General features: G+C 37.5%; 1 protein-coding gene across 2 annotated transcripts; it reads left to right on the forward strand.

Moving 5' to 3' along the window:
* Nucleotides 1–5,612: 5,612 nt before the first annotated feature.
* On the forward strand, nucleotides 5,613–20,474 carry meltf (melanotransferrin). 2 transcript variants are annotated; one of them, XM_042416828.1, is made up of 17 exons: nucleotides 5,613–5,734; nucleotides 5,862–6,029; nucleotides 7,580–7,734; nucleotides 8,901–9,000; nucleotides 9,572–9,757; nucleotides 10,740–10,896; nucleotides 12,535–12,602; nucleotides 12,738–12,922; nucleotides 13,489–13,654; nucleotides 13,744–13,889; nucleotides 14,597–14,693; nucleotides 14,784–14,978; nucleotides 15,918–16,071; nucleotides 16,152–16,219; nucleotides 16,318–16,505; nucleotides 17,904–18,096; nucleotides 18,852–20,474. In XM_042416828.1, the coding sequence occupies exons 2-17, from the start codon at nucleotides 5,981–5,983 to the stop codon at nucleotides 18,917–18,919; spliced, it is 2,175 nt and encodes a 724-aa protein (XP_042272762.1). In that variant the 5' UTR covers nucleotides 5,613–5,734; nucleotides 5,862–5,980; the 3' UTR covers nucleotides 18,920–20,474. The 2 variants fall into 2 exon arrangements, with proteins under 2 accessions (XP_042272762.1, XP_042272761.1); XM_042416827.1 differs by lacking the exon at nucleotides 5,613–5,734 and having other exon boundaries at nucleotides 5,752–6,029.
* Nucleotides 20,475–21,107: the final 633 nt, after the last annotated feature.

The following is a 21,107-nucleotide window of genomic DNA, read 5'->3' on the forward strand; positions in this document are numbered from 1 at the left end:
GTCAAAGGATCATTATTACAATTTGTGGACGTTGATGTTTGTACCAAATTCCTTTTTTTTCTTTTTTTTAATGATTTAACTTTTTATTTATTTTTCCATTAAGTTTGTTGACACAGGTTGATACAGGAGACACAACACAAGAGACTGAATGCGCTCATACAAGTAGCATAAACACAGACAAAATGTGTCCACATCTCTGTCAAGGGGTTTTTTACAGTATCTAAATAACACAACAACAACAGAAAAGTACTTACCAAATTTCATGGCAATCTATCCAATAATTGTTAAGATATTTCGATTTGGACCAAAGTGGGGATCAACTGACATTTCCATCCCTAGGGTGTCACTAGTGAGGCTAAAAATACAGCATCACAACCAAGGTAAAAAAAAAAAAAAAAAGCAGAATCTATTAATTATTTTTAATTTATTTTTAATGTATTCATTTTGTCCCTCTTGAATCATAATTATATAATATTTTTTCATGATTAGAGTTATCAATACTGCACCTAAAACACTTGCAACATGATACATTTGAGATTGTGAACCATACAGACGTTGTCAATGAACTAATATTTCAGTAAAGTATATTTTTTTTAAAAAGAAAACATTTTTACAAATTAAAACCTTCTCTTAACCACTGTAGTTGCAAATACAGTGGAACTAAATCAGTAAAGCCTGAACGAAACCCTGAAGTTTTGGAGTTAATTCTACAGGCTGTCAGTTTTATGAGGTTGATACTTGAATCCAGTCCATTAAAAAGGAGTCAACAACATTTCTGAGAATACTTCCTGTAGGCATTCCTGCACACACTCACACTCTCACCCACAGTTGTTCTGGTTAATCAATCACTGTGCTGCAGCAGAGCCAACAGATTGTTGGTCAGTATGTGTGAATGAGGTCATCCTTCACTGCAGTTACATAAACAAAGAGCGCAGTAAATGGATAATGCATAATTTGTCTTAAAACAATAGTCAGGTGCCCAAATGAACATTAATAGAGGTTTTTCTTGCTGCAGTACCTCCTGTTCATACTGACCATGAAAAGATCCCTTCTTAATGTGCTTACAATGTAAGTGATAAGTCCTCATTTTGTGCAAAAATGTATTCAAAAATCTATTTGAAGCTTATATTAGGCTTCAGGCATCCAAATTAGGCATGTAAGGTGGATATCCTATAAAGTTAAGTTTCTTTAGAACAAAATTCCCTCTTTGTGCTTCCCTACACAGTGAAAGGATAGTAATAGAACGAGTAAAAAGACCGTAACCTTAGAAGATATCCACTTTATTTCCCCTTTTTTCCTACACTTTTGAACTGAAGGCTTTGTTCCCCATCACTTACATTGAAAGCACATTAAGAATGGACCTTTTAATAGTCAGTATGAAGTAATAAAGTAAAGTTTACCTACCAGTTACTTCACAGGCAGTGACACACAGGAGAAAAAACAGACATCAAACACAAGTTAAAACATAAAACACCACTTGCTACCTAAATGCTAAAGATTCCACAGAGTCCACAGACCTCAGACTTTTAGGGAGATTATTCCAAAGTTTAGTTGGTGCTGACTGGAACACACAATCTCCCTGAGCCTTAAACCTGTCTGAGGGACACTTAGAAGACCCTGGTTAGAGGACCTAAAAGCTCAGATTGTGGTGTGGAGGTGCATAAAGTCCACAATATAATGTGGATCCTGGCCATGTAGGGTTCTATAAGTGAGCACCAAGATTTTAAAATGAATTCTAAAAATAACAGGAAGCCAATGTAGAGAGGTTAAAATAGGTGTAATGTGTTGGATCATTGTAAAAGCTTAGCTGCAGCGTTTTGGTCAGTTTGTAAACAGTCCAAGGGAGATTTATTAAAGCAGGTAAAAAGAGAACTACAGCAGTCTAGAGATGAGGAGATAAAAGCATGTGTTAGCATCTCCAATTCAGCTCATGACACAACAGACCTGAGTGTGGCTATGTTTCTTAAAAGAAACCTGATCGATTCAGTGTCCCTAATATAAGCATCAAAACTCATGCATTGGTTAAAAATCACACCAAGATTACGCAGACTAGACCAAGAAGACAAGGATAAGGCAACAAGGTTCTGCCTGATCACTGACTGAAGGTTATCAGGAACAATAATCAAGACTTAAATTTTATCTGCATTAAACTTAAAGAAATTATTTTCCTTCCAGTTCCTGATTGCATTTAAACAGCTGTTCAATACAGACAGTCTCTCAAGCTCATCAGGTTTGAAGGAAAAGTATAACTGGATGTCATCAGCATACAAATGATAGATGTTGCTGAAACTGCTGATAATCTGTCCTGGTGGAAGCATGTATATGGAGAATAAAATAGGCCCCATGACCGATCCCAGGGGGACGCCACATGACAAAGCAGCAGTGTCTGACACAAGTTCTCCTACAGAGACTGAGAAAGTCTTATCAGTGAGATAGACGGAGAACCACTGGAATGCAGTCCCAGAAATGCCCACCATGTGTTTTAGCCTGTGGGTTATTATGTGAACAGGAGGAATGATTACAGTGAGCAAAGTTCATTTGGGCACCTGACTGTTGTTTTTAAAAAAAGAGTGTGAACCTATCCTTTAAGGCATGCAATGTTGTACTGAGTCTTCTTTATATTTTAGTGCTTGTAGGATCAAACAATAGGACTTGTCTTCAATTTAAAAATATTCAAAGAATCTTATTAAAGCAAGTACATAATAATAACAATATAATAACATTGATTTGTATTCAAGTTTTCCATTACAAAGAAAGATCAAGGCAGTCAATCAGTACAAATGTAGTCTCAGTCATAAGAATTAAGGAAGTAATAAATTAAAAATAAAGGAAAAAAAGATGAATATGATGAAAGGAGAAGAATTTTCCTGATGTAAAAATGTTTTAAATGAGTTTTTTTTTTTTTAAAGTTGTTTTGTGAGAACATTTCCTTACAGAGCTGCTGAAGTCCTAAAGTTGCACAAGATTTTAGAAAATTGTCTTTTGGGACTTCAGGTGCTTTAGAGTAATTTGTCCAAAGGTGTCAGGTCCAAAGTTCACAGTATCACACCCCTTCAGCTCATCCGGTCGTCGAGTTCAGGAAGCCATATTCAGGTAATTATAGGCAAATTTCCTGCAGTAAACTGATGTCAGAGTGGGAGGAGGCAGAAATTATAAATCGTTAAAAGGTGGCAGGTCTCAGTTTTAGGACACCTGATATATAAATAATGTCTTTATACGATCTTGAAAAAATCCTGATTATAGGTACCGTGACTGCACTCAGAGCCTGCTGTCAGTGATATTAAGAGAATTGTCAAAACACATGAGGGTTTAAGGATTAGAGATAAGGATTTAAGAAAAGTTGATCCACATTATTTTCACTTTATGTAAAATGAATCACAGGTTTCTAATTTAAGACACATTTCAAGTGGCGACAGCAGATTCTCAGGTCAGCTGATGTTTTATGTGCTGACTGACACTGAAATATCTGTAAATGAGCATTCTGTGGAGGGAAAATAACACCAACCTGACACATCAGATTGGCTGTCACCTCTGTGTCATCCTCACTCAGCCACATAGTGTCATGTGAATGCTGCAGCAGCATAAACGTGATCTGTATTCCCCCAACAATCTCCTTTCCTGCAGTCACATTTACTGTCTTTACTGCAGAGTTTCACTTGCTCTGTTTTATTTCATTTACCAAAACTATAATTTAACTTTAAATATGATGTAAGTCTTTATCATGAAAAAAGTGCTGATTATGAGATATTAGCACTGTTGTTGCCTTCATTATTCAATTTTAAGTTTTATTATTCTTATCACCTGTGCCTCGTAATGTTCTTTGAGGAGGAGCAATCAGAGCAATAACACATGTTTATGGTTAGGTTGCCACTGTGTTTAAGAGTCTTTAGAAATAATTTACGACCGTAATCATGCATCGTCACATCCTGCAACATGATGTGATTTCATTTGGTAGACGTGTTTTGGAGTTTTCAGCCAGAAGCTGTTGGATCATCTAATCATAAGAAAAAGAAGGAATTCAAGTGTCATGAAGCTCTTCTGTCTCTATAGTGACATTAATCTGGGTTTATTTGTACGTCATGATTTCTGAGCCCAGATTATAGTCACAGAAAGATTCACTTTCAAATAAAATAGTCATATAGCAAGTTCAAGCACTGTTAAAAGTACTTTTAATGATAATGAGGCACTGGAGGATGAGAAGTCACACAGAGGAGGCAGTGCAGTGTGTTACCAAATAAGGATGATAAAGTAATCACTGCATAGTATTAGAGTATTTCATTTCTATGATGTGAAAAGAGATGGATTTAAAAAAAAGAATGTCAAAGCAGCAGTCTGGGGGTATGAGTCATGCTCAAAAAACACTGGATCTTACGTTTCCCATAACGCAACTCAATAGCATCTTTCAGTTTTTCATTACACCCTCCATTCCTCCCAAACCCTACAATTCCAGTTTGTAACAAAGGCTGTCTGTTATGAATTCAAAGTCTTAAAGGTGCAGTGATTAGAATTTAGGTGCATCTAGTTGAACAAACTTGTCAGAAATGGAATATAATATTCGTAAGTACATTTTAATTTGTGTTTAATCACCTTAAAATAAGAATTCTTGTGTTTTCATTACCTTAGAATGAGCCCTTTATATCTACATAGGAAGTGGGCCCTCTCCACAGAGCCCACCATGTTGCACCACCATGTTTCTACAGTAACCCAGAGCGGACAAACCACTGGCTCTAGAGAGGGCCTTTCATGTTTTTGGGGAGTTTTGCGGCCACCGCAGGTTCTCCTACACGCTTGGAAGGGGAGGGGTATTCAGTTGGTTGCAATCTGCAACCTCACAGCTAAATGCCACTGAATTCTACACACAGGTCCTTTAAACCCAAAATGCGATAACCCTGATGACATCACTAGGGTTTTGTTTTTTTCAAACTTTAAAAAAAACCCTCCAGGGCTACAGAGGACCTTATACAACTGTTTTCACAGTTTTTTTAAAAACTGCATAAAAACATTAAATTTAAATTAAAAGAATAGAAACCTATTTGATTAATTAAAAAACAACAGTGAACAGATAATATAAAAGATAAGTAATAGTCTAGAAATACAATTGTATTGCTTCTTGATACCCATCAGCCTAAAAGAACAGTCGATGAATATTTCTGTCTAGAAATCATATATCTGGCATTTGAGCAAAAGATATGAGACCTTTCACTGAAGAGGTAAATTAAGGGATGTATGTACATCATTAGATGGAAAGATGTTGACATTTTTGGGGTCTGGGACACCGTTAGGTTTCCAGACTGAAACCAAGAACATGAATGGTGAGTATTATATAGGCTACATTGACCCTCTGAGCCAGAACACCCACCTCACTTCACTTCACTTTACTTTATAGACCACATGCCCACACAGTGGGATCTCTGTGGGTACAGCATTGTAACAAGGAAAACAGCTTTCCTATTCTGCACCAAAACAAATAACTGAACCTCTAGCAATAAGAGGCAAGATCGCATTCCATAACAAAAGCAGGTAAACATATTTTTTGTCTCTGTGTTGTTTCAGCATTGAGTCACTGTGTTGGTATGAAACCCTTCATTCCCTCTTGCCCATCAGTGGAAAAGCACCATGCGAGCAGAGCAGAGGAGGGAGAGGAAAGCAGAGGTGCGGTCCTGAGTGTAAAAGACCTCTCTGTCTAAGCTCTGGCCTGCAGCCAGGCGGCAGCAGCAGAGACGTGTCAGACCAGGTATACCAGTGAGGCACACTTTTTCTTAAACTCTACACTGAGCTTCAAATAATCCACTAGAAATGACATGCTGTAGATGCCAGCTGTAAACCACTAAAAATACAATCTCTTCTGAACTTCACACCAGGACTTTAAGCTGATTCTTGGAAATAGAAGTTGGACTTTGACCCCGGAGTCGTCATATAAAGTAGAGGAGAGGGAAAAGAAGGCTATTTCACCAAAGATAGGAGGAGAAAGAACAAGGCCATGGCTATGTGGAGGACAGTAGGAGCTCTACTGCTAATACTAAATACAGGTAAGAAATGCTTTTTTACACTGTGTGCACTGTGAGTTACACAAAACAAGCAATTTTTTTTATTATTTATCTGAATGTTTTCATTGATTTATTAAATAATGTGTGTCTTTGTGGCTGGAATAAAATGCATGCAATACAAGTCTAAGAGCAACAAATTGGATTACCACAGATGTGAATTTACAGAGCAACTTTTAAGGTGATTTGACTTGCCTCTGTACAGCAGCCCTGCTAAGGAAACATAATAATGCTTTATTTTATGGGTCCTTTAATTTTATACAAATTTCCTGGACACTTTCTTTGTGATTTTTAGGTATTGAACAGTTAATTTTAGGACATTTTACAGAAATTTTGGTAAAATTATAAGAAAAATGGAGACAAGTGTGGTTTAGTTAAGGCTTAGGTAAATGCCTGCTCATTATATTTGGGTTCATACTTGTTAATTTTCAAAACTTCTTAAAAGGGACTTATTATGCTTTTGCTTATTTTCAGTCATATATATAATGAACAATGTCAGATGTTCATATGAAATGTGAACAAAGTGTCAAATAATGAGGTAAACATATGTAGAAGCTCTGAACACTCGTTTTTTTCTACTTTCAGCCCAAGCTGATGTCAGCTCGTGATGGATTTTTTTATGTGGTCATCTGCTCCACTCTGCTAACATTATGGCATTTTTCCTTGGTTTTCGAGGTAGTCACTCCGAGCCATGACTCGAGTCGAGCTGGCACACTGTGACTGTTTTTCCATTACACAGCAGGCAAAGTAAAATAAGTAGTTTACTTGTTGGAGGTGTGCTTGTTGTCTGCAGCTCTTCATCAAACATCATCACCACTGTGGTTGTTTCTGCTTGTCCCTGCATTATTTCTAACTGATCCGCTGAACAAAGATCTCCATATATCTCCATGTAATGCCTCTAACAAAGCTCTGCTAATTCAGTGAGGAACACGTTTAATTTCCTGTAAATTCGTCACAATAAAGTCTCCCATTATTTAGTAATTTAAAAGCTTTTAATTTGATCAAATAAAGCAGGAAATGTCTGGTTTGCATTGGCAGTAACTTAATACAACTCTGATACGGCTGCCCCTCGGCAGGCTTCTTGAAGCTGGCCAATCAGAACAGAGTGGGCTCATCAGGAGGGGAGCCTTAAAGAGACAGGAGCTAAGACTGCCTGTTAAAGACAGAGACTGAAGTGAGGGACTGCATAAAGGGCCAGTATAAGATAAATAAGGAGCCTTTTGAACTGTGAATCACACAAAGCTACTCCAGTGAAAATATAGAGCTGGAAATGAGCATAATAGGTCCCCTTTAATAACAATTCTTTAACTCACTCTTAAAAAAACTCTATAATGAGTGTATTTCCTATTAAATACCTGCAAAATTACTTAATTAAAAATTGTAAAATAAAGCATTACCACTTAATCAGATATTTTCTACAAAGGCAAAAAAAAACATTAAATGGGATGTTTTCATGAAGGACTTAATATTTTAATAACAGACTGATCACCTGCACTCTCTCTCTCCCTGTACCTCTCCATGTCTCTCACCCTCAGTATTTGGCCAGAGCAACATCCGATGGTGCACCATCTCAGATCCAGAGCAGTTGAAATGCGAGGCCATGTCGAAGGCTTTCGCCGCCGTCTCCATCAGTCCATCCGTCAGCTGTGTCAAGGGAGCAACTCTCGAGGGCTGCGTTCAGAAACTGCAGGTTGGATAGTGATAACGAGGACCAAATCGAGCATGTCAGATTGGAATAATATTCCAATCTTCCAAATTGACTTGTTTAAAACAAGTGTAGTTTCTTTGATCTAATCATCTATTGATTTGTGTCAATCAGTGCAACAGGGGACATAGAGCACTGATGGAAATGTTAAGTGGCAGAACACACCATCACGTGTCAGATAACGAGGCAGAAACTTGTGCAATAAACTTGTTAATGGACCATATAGTTATCAGGAGGCGCAAAGCACACTGAGTAAAGGTTTGTTTAACCACAGATTGGAAGATTTCTGAACAGGTTATCTTAATTACCAGAAGCTAAACTCGGGGCAAAATACAAGTATTATGTACAAATTCAGGTTATAAGGAAATAGCTGATAGGCTCAATAAGCTATGTGTTTTCCTCTTACAAGCATGTTTTTTTAATAATATATTTTTCTTTATTATTTTACATTTCATTAAAATGTACATACTACAAGCAATGCAGTCCACACATTTCTTCATTCCCTCCACCCCAGGGCACAAACAAGCACTTCAGTGATATACAATATGCCAAAATTATGTCTTACAAAAAAATCCAGTAAATTATATTTTTTATGACTAAACATCTACTGTTTTTTGAATTTTGCATTTTCCAAGTACAAGATAAAAGGTGACTAAAAATCAAGTAATCAAGTATATCCACAATTTTTGTTTTCCAATGACTCTCTAGGGGAAGAAAATAAGGTATAGAAATAAATTAAAAGTTAGAGCAGTCTTGTCTGTCCAACACAACAAAATACTTTTTTTGCAAAATAAGTAATGCTAATCAGTATTCATATTTTGAATTGTTTTTTTTATATAAAAAATAAACAAGAATTGAATTGAATTTCAGTATCTAGCATTAATGAAAAGTTTCCAAAAAGTACTTAATTTCTCAGACTCCCAGAAAAGATGTACCAAAGCACCATCTGCTGCTTAAAAGCATGTTTAATCTAATGTGGAATCTTTAAACCTCTTGTAGATTTGATCCTGCTGAGACTTTTAGTCCCATTTTAAGAAGAAATACACATTTTTGCTCCAGAGCAAATCATGTGGCCACAGATGTTTCTTTAGTCTTTTAACATAATTAATCTTGTAACATCATTAATCTTTTTCTTTGTTGCGTCTCTGCAGAAAAACGAAGCAGATGCCTTGTCCATGGCATCCTCTAACGTCTACAAGCAGTCGAAGATTGCTTCCTTCAAGATTGCTGGTGGTGAATCAGGCCCTGACCGTAAGTTTTAGTAGTATGATGAAAACAACACTGATGATGACTCCAAGTGACTTTAGTTGATAAGTTTGGATTGCTCATGATGGGGCAGGATTAATGCTAGTGAACAAAAAATAATTATATAAAAGAGTTCATCTGTCTATTCTGAATCAGACAAAAGAAAATTAACACTCTGAGTTTTCTTAATCTGCTTGACTGGAGTTATTCCACTGTAGCCAGAGGTGGATTCAGTCATTTGTGAATTCTCTGTAAACCTTGACTACTGAACTAGATCCGACAGTTCATCTGACATGAAAAGATAACAATTTATAGATGATTCCTAGACACAGAAAGTGAAAACAGGTGAATATATATTATTATTTCTCCACTAATGATCACACATCACACATGTACTTGGATTATATTCTCTGTGCTGCATGTGGGATATTTAAAAACAAGCGTTATAGTCTGCACTTTGATCTTATGCTATTTCATCTCCCTGATAATAAGAGAGAAATATTTTGCTCTCCATGTACTTGCAGTAGTCAGTGCTCCAGTGTCATGTGTGTTAACACCTGTGCTGTCGTCGCCTCAGGTACCGGTGCCACCTACTATACAGTCGCGGTGGTGAAAAAGTCGAACCCTGGCATCAACATCAACAACCTGGCAGGAAGAAACAGCTGCCACACCGGGAAAGGCCGAACAGCCGGCTGGAATATGCCTATAGGATATTTCATTGACCAGGGATACATCTCTGCGATGGGCTGCAACATCCCACAGGGTAGGAAACATATACATATACTGTATATATACATATAGAAAGCTGGAGAGACAATAATAATTTTAATGTTTGGTTTATTGTTTGAGTCAATTTATAGAACACATTTAAAAACAACAAATGTTGACCAAAGCACTTTACAGATACTGAGAACTACAATCAAATGAAAACACAGATATAAGTATGAGGATCAAGGAGAAAATTATTAAAAGTGTAGAATAAAATAAATCAAATTTGGGTAAAATCCTAAAAACACGACAGCATTGCACAGATAACAAATGAAAAGAAAATTGATAAAATATTAAAGGCAAAGCAATACAGAAGGGGGGCAGCTGATTGATGAATGAGATGAAAACTGCTAGAATTGAATAAAATGACATTATTATTGTTATTTTTTGCAGATGAGTTTTCAATTAATAGTATTATTTCACAATTTTATGGTTATATCACCTATTATATTTCAAATATTTTGTATGTATTTATTCATACAGTTTGATTATGTATTTCCTATTGTCTGTTAATTATCTATTTATTTATTTATTTACTCAATATTAAACACTTTGGGTCTCCATCCTTGGAGTCATCATGAAAGTCATTAGTTACAGCTGTGATTTTTTTTTTTTTTTTTCTATTACTGCTGTGAAAAAGGTAAGGGAGGCAGGTGACAGGAAGTGGAACAGAGAAGCTGCTGTCTTGATTTTTTTAATCTTACATATTTTACAATCTCAAGATGTGTGAGATTCTGATGTGTGAAACATGGAGTCTGTTGTTTAATGGAGTTGTTGTGTCAGCTGATGCAAAATGTAAATGATGACTGTGACTGTGATTGCCTAATGAGACCTTCATTACATAATGCTCATTATGTCAAGAGCAGAAAACAGAAAATAAACAACATGTATGTATGTGTGTGTGTGTGTGTGTGTGTGTGTGTGTGTGTGTGTGTGTGTGTGTGTGTGTGTGTGTGTGTGTGTGTGTGTGTGATCAGGTGTGGCAAATTTCTTCAATGCGAGCTGTGTCCCCGGAGCAAACGAGCCTGGTTACCCTTCATCTCTGTGTCAGCAGTGTGGGGGAGACGGGCAGGGAGGACACAAATGTGAGTGGGGCGACAACGAGAAATACTTCAGCTATCACGGGGCGTTCAGGTAACACAAGTTCATATTCTACATACTCACACACTCACACACACATCAGAATTACATACAGTAAGGTCATTTTTTGGTAATTCCTTCCTTTCCTCTATCAGGACCAGTTTCAGTAAAGGTTTTCATTAAGACTCATATTTAAATATTTGGATCGTTTATGTGTTATATTCAGGGTAGAAAGCAAAGCAACAGTAAGGCTCATGAGTTGCAGGAAACACCAGCTATGGTTCTGTCACAATCGCTTATGTCAATTATACATACATTACACAAAATTATATATTTATATATAATATAAACTGTGAGTTGTATGCGTATGTTGTAGGCTAACACAAATGAGAAAAAAAACATAGCAACATAGAGTAAAGGGTGAAAACTACTATTTGTTATACATACATTATTATAATGTATATTTTTATTATTATATATATATATTTTTATTAATTATTATTATATTATACTACTTATAGTACTAATTTTTCATGGTCATGGTCATAGTGCTAAGCAGCAAATGTGTGCATGCTAACTTTTTCCACACACACTTCAATACCAACATTCAGGCATTTCATCTGTATACAATATACAAGCGGTAACCTAAAACTATAACTTAGAAAAAGAAATAAATATATAGTACATTACATAACATATACTACCATGTTCACATCTTATGGCATTTTTACACTGTAGTTTTCTAAGGCTGAAAAGGCTGAAAATGTTAAATTAGCATAGAGATAGAGATAGCATATGCTAACATTCATTGTAACCCTAACCCATTCAGTTCAAAGCATAGTGACTTCGTACAGCCTCACAGATGTATGGCTGTAGTCCTGTCAATTCAATAATTAAAAAATTGTAATTCCTTAACGACTGAAACAAGACCACACACAGACATGACTATTCTCTTTGAGTGATACACAATGGAAATTACTCCTCTGGGCTCAGACAATAAAAAAGAAACAAACAAATCCAAGAATTTGTGTCTTTGATGGTTAAAGTCTCCCTCCACTCAGAAATATATTTTTCTTGTTCCTACAGTTGAATTTTTGAGCTTCACTTTGCAAAATGATGTATATGCAGAGTTTGACACTAGACTTTTTTCATATTCATCTGCTGAAGGAGAAAAAGTTTCTCTGTGCTCATCGAAAATCTGATTTTAAGCGGCAAGCCTTTGAGCATGATTTGTGACATCACAAATAGTTTGGAAGCCGATCCTGGTCCAATATTCAACTTACACAAGTGTGATGTGGAAACTTGAAGCCTCCACTGCAGATACACTGAGAATGGACTTTAAATCTTGTGTCCAGCAGTTAAACTTCTGAGATGAAAAATATTTGCATATTCATAGTTTCTGTAGTAGATGTCATTTCAAGGATTTTAACAAGATAACTTTTTTGTGGAAAAACCATATCAAACACAAATTATTATTCAAAGTAGAGTATTTTATATACATCTTAAAACATCTCTGGAAAGGATCTTTAAATATCTCTGTTGTGTTTATGAAGAGGAAAACACAAGAGGGACAAAAAGTGAATGGCGTTAGCATCTGGTTTTGACCACTTTCAATGAAATTGGTGTGAGAATTTACAAGTAGTTCATACCTTTAACTCTCAACTTCTCCTGCTTTTGGTTCGGTCTCTTTAGGTGTATGGTAGATGGTCAAGGAGACGTGGCGTTCATCAAACACACAACTGTCGAGGACAACACCGATGGTAACAACTTGTTAGCTTGATAATCATAAATAAGTTGGCTATTATAATAATTTGATTAAATGCTGTCATTCAGATGGCTAATACCCATCTAGTGAGTAAGCTTGTCTGTTAGCTAACCAGTTATTTCTTCACCAGGTCATGGCCCAGAATGGGCACATAAACTAAGGTCATCAGACTATGAGCTGTTGTGTCGTGATGGCACCAGAGCTGCCGTTGATCAGTGGAAATCTTGCCATCTAGTCCGCGTTCCATCTCGTGGCATCGTGGTCGGCAATCACGTCACCCCATCTGTGGTGTTTAACATGCTGACGCAGGGGATGGTACGTCCAAATGCATCAATAATACATCAGTGTAGGGCTGCAAGTAATGATTATTTTCATCCTTGATTAATTGTTAGTCGATGTAATGTAAAAAAATAATGGGAAAATTATTGACTAACAGTCCAGAATCTTGAGATATTCAATTTAATGTCATACATGACAAAGAAAAACAGCAAATTGTCTCATTTAAGAGGATAAAACCAAAGAAGGTTTGGCAATTATGCTTGAAAAATTAAACAATAAATTGATTATGAAAGTTATTGCAGATTAATTTTCTTTCCATTGACTAATTGTTGCAGCTCTACATCAGTCATCAAAGTTCTATTTTTGGCACATTGTAGCCATGGAGATACAGATTGACACCTTCCACCTGTGACAATACATATATGTGACATGTTGGTTATCGCCGCATTTATTATTCCTGAATTATCGAATTTCATTACAGGTATTAGACACAACAAAGTAATCAGTGATCCATTTGGCCACATTGTCTCTTATGTGTGAATACTATACATTTCCGCTGTGAGATTTCATTTGTGAGACTGAGTGTAAATTCTTGTCTGCAGGAAAAATCCGGCTTCGACATGTTTTCCTCTGCGGAGTACGGGGGAAAAAATTTGCTCTTCTCTGAGTTCTCCGTCATGTTTCAAGAGGCTGGGTATGAGGACCCCAAGAAGTGGCTGGGTAGTCGCTATTATAATGCCATGACTGCCATGGGCTGTACCCTTACAGGTGAAGCATATTTATCTGTCTGAGTTTATCTTTCCATCTGTCCTCATCTGTCCTCTCACCCACCCACTCATCCATCCATCTATCAACAGAAAAGACCCTGCGGTGGTGTGTGGTGTCCAGTGGCGAGCAGCAGAAGTGCGGTGACATGGCCACCGCCTTCCGCAGTAAAAATCTGGTTCCAGACATCAGTTGTGTCTACGGGGAGTCTGAAACTGACTGCATGAAGAAAATCCAGGTACCAGACAGATGTTTCTCACTGCCGGTTTCTTGAGATCAGCAGCAACAAATTACTGAAAGCTTTTAGTGTCAGTAGTTTTTGTTTTAAAGTGGCAATAAGCAAATATTTTCTAATAAAAACTGTATCAAATGTCAGTGTGTTATGTCAGAGGAGTCACTCGTAGTGATGAACCCACAGAGAATTACATGCAGTTCCACTCAGCTTTACGCAGCTTTATAGTGAGTTTCAGCTCATTGTTTCGCTGTCCGGCTGCAGCTTTCCTGGTTTTGGTTCACTCTCACCACTCTAGTAGTGTTGTTTTTTTGCCGCAGCAGGCAGCTGTTTTCAGAGCAAAAGCTCTTAAAACTCACTGTGCACTACCTGCTCAGCACCAAACAGCAAGCAGACAGTCAGCAACTATCTGGTGAAATATAGTGGAGCATTTAGCAGCCAAAGAGTCAGATATTTCCCTCAGGATCTGTTAGAGAGCAAAAAAAAAGAGCTAAAAGAGAGTGAATATTGGACTGACATGCATGATAATGTTGCTTTGTAACTGATGTGGAAATAGTTTGCTAACATGTTCAACATATCAACTTAAAAGCTGATGATATGTCAGTTTTGTGTTCACAATGTGTTTCCGCTGCCCCCAAGTGGCCAGTGATTGCAGGTTTCTTATAGCAGCTCTGGCATCTCAATCTCTGTTCTTTCTGTTTCTATTTGTGTAGAACAAAGAGGCTGATGCCATCACTCTGGATGGAGGTTACATGTACAAAGCAGGCAAAGACTACGGCTTGGTCCCTGCGACCGGCGAGAGCTACACGGGTAAAAACACAAACACACAGATTCATATGAACGAAGATACACAGTCACACACTCTGGTTTCAAGGATGTTTTGTTTTGTTTTTGCTCCAGGGGCTCGCGATGGCTCCATTTACTATGCAGTTGCGGTGGTGAAAAAGAATAATAATAACATCCACAACCTTAACGACCTGCGAGGCCGTCGCTCCTGTCACACTGGAGTGGGCCGCACGGCTGGCTGGAACGTTCCTGTAGCAACGCTGATTGAGAGAGGCCTGATCTACCCCAAAAACTGTGAGATACCTCAAGGTCAGTAGGATGTCAGTGTGTCCATGTGTGTGTGTGTGTGTGTGTAGCAGAGGAATTTCAGGTGAAGTTAGATGAACTTCTTGTGTAGGAATCCATCGACTATACACTGAACATGTGAGCATTCCTGTGTGCGTTACCAGAATGTTTCATTTTCTAGTTTGCATTATGGGGGAAACAAATGATTTTATTTATTTTTATTGATTAGTCTGCTGATTGCTTTTTTCAATGAATCATTAAGTTACTAAAACGTAAAGAAATTGTGAAAAATGCTCAACTTCTCAAGGTAAAACGTGTTTGTCTGACCACCAGTTCAAAACCGACAGATGTCTAATCTACAGTGTTTCTTACTTCTTTATTACTCTTACTTGATAAATGACTAAAATGTTTAATTGGTTATTACTGTAACATTGTTTTTCCTTTGTTGATTGACTCATTTGTTAATCAACCTATTGTTTTAGCACTAGATTTCATTCTTTTAGTTACTTTTTTAAGTATGTTTAGGACATTAAATACATTTATTAGATAGTGACAGTTGAGATATGACAGGAAACAAGGGGAGAGAGAAATGGGATATGACCATGAATGTAACAAAGGTCTCCAGTATGGGTCACAACTCTCTGCCTGGTTAATGCTTTGTCTTTAACCCACATACCTCCACATATTAACACAGGTTTTCTGTCAGACCCGATCTGAGATTGCCCTGCTGACATCATCAGGGTTATTATGTCAGACTTGACAAAGCTCCTCCAGAACCACAGAAAACATTATAAAACTGTAGTACTCATCACGATGAGTAAACTGACCGTAATGTGTAAAATTGGAGGAGTATCTCTTTAAAGTATTTCTTTTCCTCTGGGTAGCAATAATTATAAAATGTATTTGGTTTAAAAGCCTGAATTCTCCTTTAACCTTCTGTTTGCTGCTTCCCATGGTGCTTAGCGGTGGGAGGGTTCTTCCAGCAAAGCTGCGTACCGGGCGCCAACCAGCCCGGTTTCCCGAGCAACCTGTGCGCTTTGTGTAAGGGAGACGGCACAGGGCAGAACAAATGTGAGAAAGGAAAAGACCAGTATGATGGATACGACGGTGCCTTCAGGTACTAAAAATTGCTTGATACGTTGCTTGAGCTTAACACACTTTATTTGAATGTAACACACTGCATCTTTGTCCATTCAGGTGTCTAGCAGAGGGAACTGGGGAAGTGGCTTTCATCAAACACACCACTGTCTTCACAAACACTGATGGTAAAACAAGTAACTCCAGGATACAGAATATTCTCCTTTTAAAAGTCGCTTCTCAGTCAACCACCTCTCTAACCACCTCTCTTTGTGTCTTTATTCAGGTAACTCGACTGACCCGTGGGCACAGAATCTCCTGTCCAAAGATTTCCAGCTGCTCTGTGCCCAGGACAGCAGGGCCGAGGTCACGGACTACCTAAACTGTAACCTGGCCAGAGTCCCTTCCCATGCTGTGATGGTGCGGCCAGACACCAACATCTACATTGTCTATGGACTCCTGGACAGCGCACAGGTACTGAATATGCATATGTACAGTATGCATGTGTCATTTTAAAGTGGAGAGTCAGAGGAATTCGGGAATGTGTGTAACATAAAAGTGATTTAGTATTCTTCCTAAAGTTAGGAAACTTGCAAGAGATAGATTTTTAAAAAGAAGTCAAAGTGGAAGCAACAGAAGCAGAGATGTCTTGACTTTTGAACTTTCTATGACTCAACTCAGTGGTGAAGTTCATTAGGCCCTAATTGCCTGGTGAATGTCTTGCAAACTGAACACATCCAGAAGGTGCAAGCCAGCAAAGTAAACTGGCTTAAGATAAATAATGCTTCATATTCTTACAGTTTTTTGTCTTTTTTTTTTGTCAAATTGATCATCATGTTTCAAGATTCTTCTTGGTGGTGCATTCAAGGATTCTCCGACATCTGAGAAGTGATGATAAAATTCAAAAGACAAACAATCAATGTTGTAAATTTGATTTTTGATTTTTTTTGTGTGTTGCTCAGGTGTTGCTCTGTTTAGCAGTGTATTACAAAGCCAAAACATGTGCTCTCAAGTATCCACTGGTATTCAGTCAGTAAGTGAAAAAATAGGGCTACTAATCACAACAAAATAAATTGAGAAAGCAAAAATAGATAAATAAAAACATAAAAAAGATCATCCCAAATGTAGATTGTAGCCTAATTTCAAGCTGCATTAAGGTACTTAATTAAGGATTTTCAAATTCTATGACACTTAGAGAGATTGTGTTTTAAAACGTATTGAATCTTCCAGACACACTTTAGTGGTTAGGACATTAGTTTCCCTCCAGTGTGTTTTTTTTCTGTAATGAGGGAAAAAGAAAGAGTTTCTTAGTGTTTGAAAAGTTTACTGTTGCGTCAGATGAGCCGAGGACGATTAGTAAAGAATCTGATTCTAGATAAGCAGTAATGATTTTAGAAATAATGTCAAAAATGCCGGACCAAAAGTTTAGAATTTTAAAACAAATGAAAAAAAATACAGCTTAAAGTTTCTTCTAAGGACCACATCTTAGTAGATATATAAACAAATCAAGAAATCAATGTCCCAAACAAAATGTAACCTGAATCTTAAGTGAGTGATGTAGTTTCTAATAATAATAAAATTGCTGTTGAGTTTTTGAAAAGGATCCCGGTCGAGGCAACAAAGCTACATGTTGATAACTTAACTTTGACCAAAACAAATAAATAGATAAAGTAGACAAAAAGTTCAATGTGATGGATTAACAATCTCTCAGATAAGTCTCATGTGTCTTCAAGTTCATGTTATAGTGAGATGAATCAGTGGCTAAACTAGGATATAGGAAATCAACTCTTGTAAACATGGATTGAACCTTTAATCAACATGATGTTTTGGTCTTTATTAACCTTCTTTGTCTCCTTCACTGTTTCTCTGCAGACATATTTTGGCAGTGACACTGGTAGTGGTTTCAAGATGTTCGACTCACAGGCCTACAGCGGCAAAGATCTCATCTTCAAAGACTCCACCGTTCGCCTGGTGAGTGTCGCTGACAAAAAGACCTACGAGGAGTGGTTGGGCCCGGGCTACCTGGACGCACTGGTCAACATGGACTGCAACTCATCGAGTGCAGGTAAAAACACACCACATTTCTTTAATCGTTCTTTACATCCGTTTCATTTCAGCTGATGGCTGTGTGAAATGTGTCTTTTACCACTCAGGCAGTGCTGAAATAAAGAGAATCTTATTATAATTGGTTGAAAAACTCATCAAATTCTGGTTAAATATGAAGCATAAACACTCATAAATCTCTTAAACAAATACACCAACGTTACAGAGGTTCTTAGATAGACATGACACTGTGAAACTGCTCTGGTGGGACGCTCAACACTGTCTAATATTCAGTAGGGCTGTACTTCAGCACATGGGGATGTTTAAGCTCACCGTGTATACAGTACAATCAGTAACAATTATGTCACCTTGTGATTAAAGCTGTCCCTTATTTCAATAAGTCTAATTCTAAAAAATGAGAGTAAACTGTGGTGATGTGTTTTTTTTCCATCATTGTTTCATTAAAATCCAGCCAGAGGTGTTTAAGATATCATATATGATATTGTGGAAGAAAGGATGAGCCCCTGGATTTATCAGTGTGATTTTGAAAATGCTGGAGATTAATGTTTTCCCTAAATTTAATCCAAAACAACTCGGCTACATTTTGAAATTATGAGTGAAGATAGATGAAGGAAAGAAGGAAGATTGATCCATTAATAAGATACACAATACAATAAGCTGTCAATTTCCACTTACTAAAAGCCAGTGCATGCTTCAAAGTTGTTTTTTTTATGTACAGTCTCCTTTAATATTTTAAAATTTCTTTCCCTCTTCCAGTGATGTCCTCTGCATGGCTGCTTCTGGTGGCGCTGCTCAGCTCCATGCTGACCAACCTCTGGATGTAAAGACAATATGCGTCCAGCCTCTTCCCCTCTTCTCCTTTCCTCCTTCCTTTCTTCTTTTTCTCTTTTCCTTAACTCTCACCTCTCTATAGCCCATACCCACCCCACCCCCCCTTCCCTCCTTTCTCTCCTCTACCCTTTTTATTTCTCTTTTTTTCATACCGGAGTCTTCAGACTTTGAACCTCTTGACTGCTGTTCAGTCAAATCACTCTCCAAACTCCGTCCCTGATTACATGTTTTATCTTATCTTACGATTACATCATATTCACCATATGTTATTTTATTATATTTGAGACGATGGCATGTTGGAACTGCCTTTGGATTTTAATGGTGGTAATGTTGAAGCAAATGAAGCACACTTACTGGTGCGGCAGAGAAGAGAGTTAGCTGCCAGATGACTTGCAGCCAGTGTGAATATGACACGACGAGGTGCCGCTGCCACTTTGTTTACCGAAGGTGAGCTGCCATACCAGTGCGTATGCTACCACCTGTTACTTTGCTCTAGTGGGAAGCTCCTCTCTGTCTCTCCGAAGCTGGTTTTAACAGGAACAGACAATTTGATTTTTAACCTCACATGACTCACAGATGATGTTGTAGCTGCTGGTTTACCACAGGAAACCTGATCTAATTAGGCCTCCCAGTAAAATCCTGAAATTCTTTGTGGTAAAAACAGCAGTAACATGAGGTGGAATTATTTTTAAACTCTCACCAATTAAAATAAATATAGTTAGTCAGCCCACACATTCGAAACCACAGAAGAAAATTACAACCTGCACTTTATTTGTTTTTACTTTCCCAAACATACCAAAAATTAAGACCGTAACTGACCCCAGATCAGCTACAGACATTTAAAAGGCGTCATGTGAACGTAAAAGTCAGATTTCTGTTCTGCTCTGCTGCCACTTGCTCTGTGAATACTACTAACGAGCATGGCCTTTTCTCGGCCATGTTCTGACTCTAAGCTGATGCCATATCAGTGAATATGCACTAGTGTTTCCCTCCACACAGAGCTGTGCCGAGGTCGGTGTGATGATGAGTGACTGTGTGTCCGTAGGTTGTTTGCTTCATGTGTTTTATTCAAACACTTTAAAATCAAGGAAATAAATTATTTCATTCATCTGGTTTCTCATCTGCGCTCGCTTGCAGCTGCACATTCAAATCTTTTTTTTTTAATCTTTTGCTGTATAATATTTTAGCATTTCTCTTGTTAATGTAATCTGATTGACTGCTTCAGCGTTCTTCCCAGTTATCGGCCATTTTTTCAGACTTTTTTAGCATTTCATTTGGACACAGTCGGAGCGAGACAAACTGACTCGTTGGTCAAGTTCAGAGAAAACATGGAGAAAACATCCTGTGGTTTGTGTTGGAGAGTGAATGAGTTTTTTGTTTGTCTGGATGGTTTATTTCAAACTGGAATTTATGTCAATTGAAGAAAAACAAGTTTTGAAAAACTGCTTTCACTTTATCGTCTTCAGCTTTTTTGCTTGTGTTTGACTTACAGAAAGAAAATTGACAGGAAATACAGTTAAAAGACAATAATTGTTTATTCTCGACTGTTTCCGCGTCATATCCTCCGAATGAACTAACCAGCTCTTGTCATATCTGCTGTACTTCCTGATGCTTGATGCTGTTTCCTGTTTTAAAATGTTGATCGGATGTGTATTTTCCTATTGTCAGAGATTTATTTTTATATGAAGTTCAGGTGCCATATCAGTGTATATGTACTGACTCATGCTGTCAGAAACAAATGCATTCTCTTCCTCCTAATAGAGATGTATATTTATGTGAAATTATGGGACATTGAACTAACATTTAACTCTGCACTAGTACTTCTACATAAAGCTGCTGACTTGAGCTGTTTTCTGTGCTTGTTCAAATTAAATAAATGTAAGTGCCACAAGTGTGTGAGAGTGATGAATGTTACTCATTTCTGAAGATGTTGCAAACTGTGCTCTCTCCTCTGCTCATGTTATTGTCTTAAAATAGGTGAATTTTGGCTTCATTTCACAGACAAATGTTTTATTTTGGCAGAAATCAGATCTCCTCTTACACCTTTCTATACATGAAATTTGGTTTGTCCATTTATTTCCCCAGAAAACAGTGAAAAATTCCCATCACAAGTTCCCAGAGCACAAGGTGATGCCTTCAAATGTCTTGTTTTGTCTAACCAACAGTTCAAAACCCACAGAC

This window comes from Thunnus maccoyii, chromosome 7 (assembly GCF_910596095.1).
Source record: "Thunnus maccoyii chromosome 7, fThuMac1.1, whole genome shotgun sequence".
In the NCBI taxonomy this organism is placed as follows: domain Eukaryota; kingdom Metazoa; phylum Chordata; class Actinopteri; order Scombriformes; family Scombridae; genus Thunnus; species Thunnus maccoyii.

Coding starts and splice junctions, on each gene's coding strand:
- meltf (XM_042416828.1), top strand. CDS start 5,981: ATGGCTATGTGGAGGACAGTAGGAGCTCTACTGCTAATACTAAATACA. Junction 10,897..12,534: donor AGCTATCACGGGGCGTTCAG/GTAACACAAGTT, acceptor CGGTCTCTTTAG/GTGTATGGTAGATGGTCAAG. Junction 13,890..14,596: donor ACTGCATGAAGAAAATCCAG/GTACCAGACAGA, acceptor CTATTTGTGTAG/AACAAAGAGGCTGATGCCAT.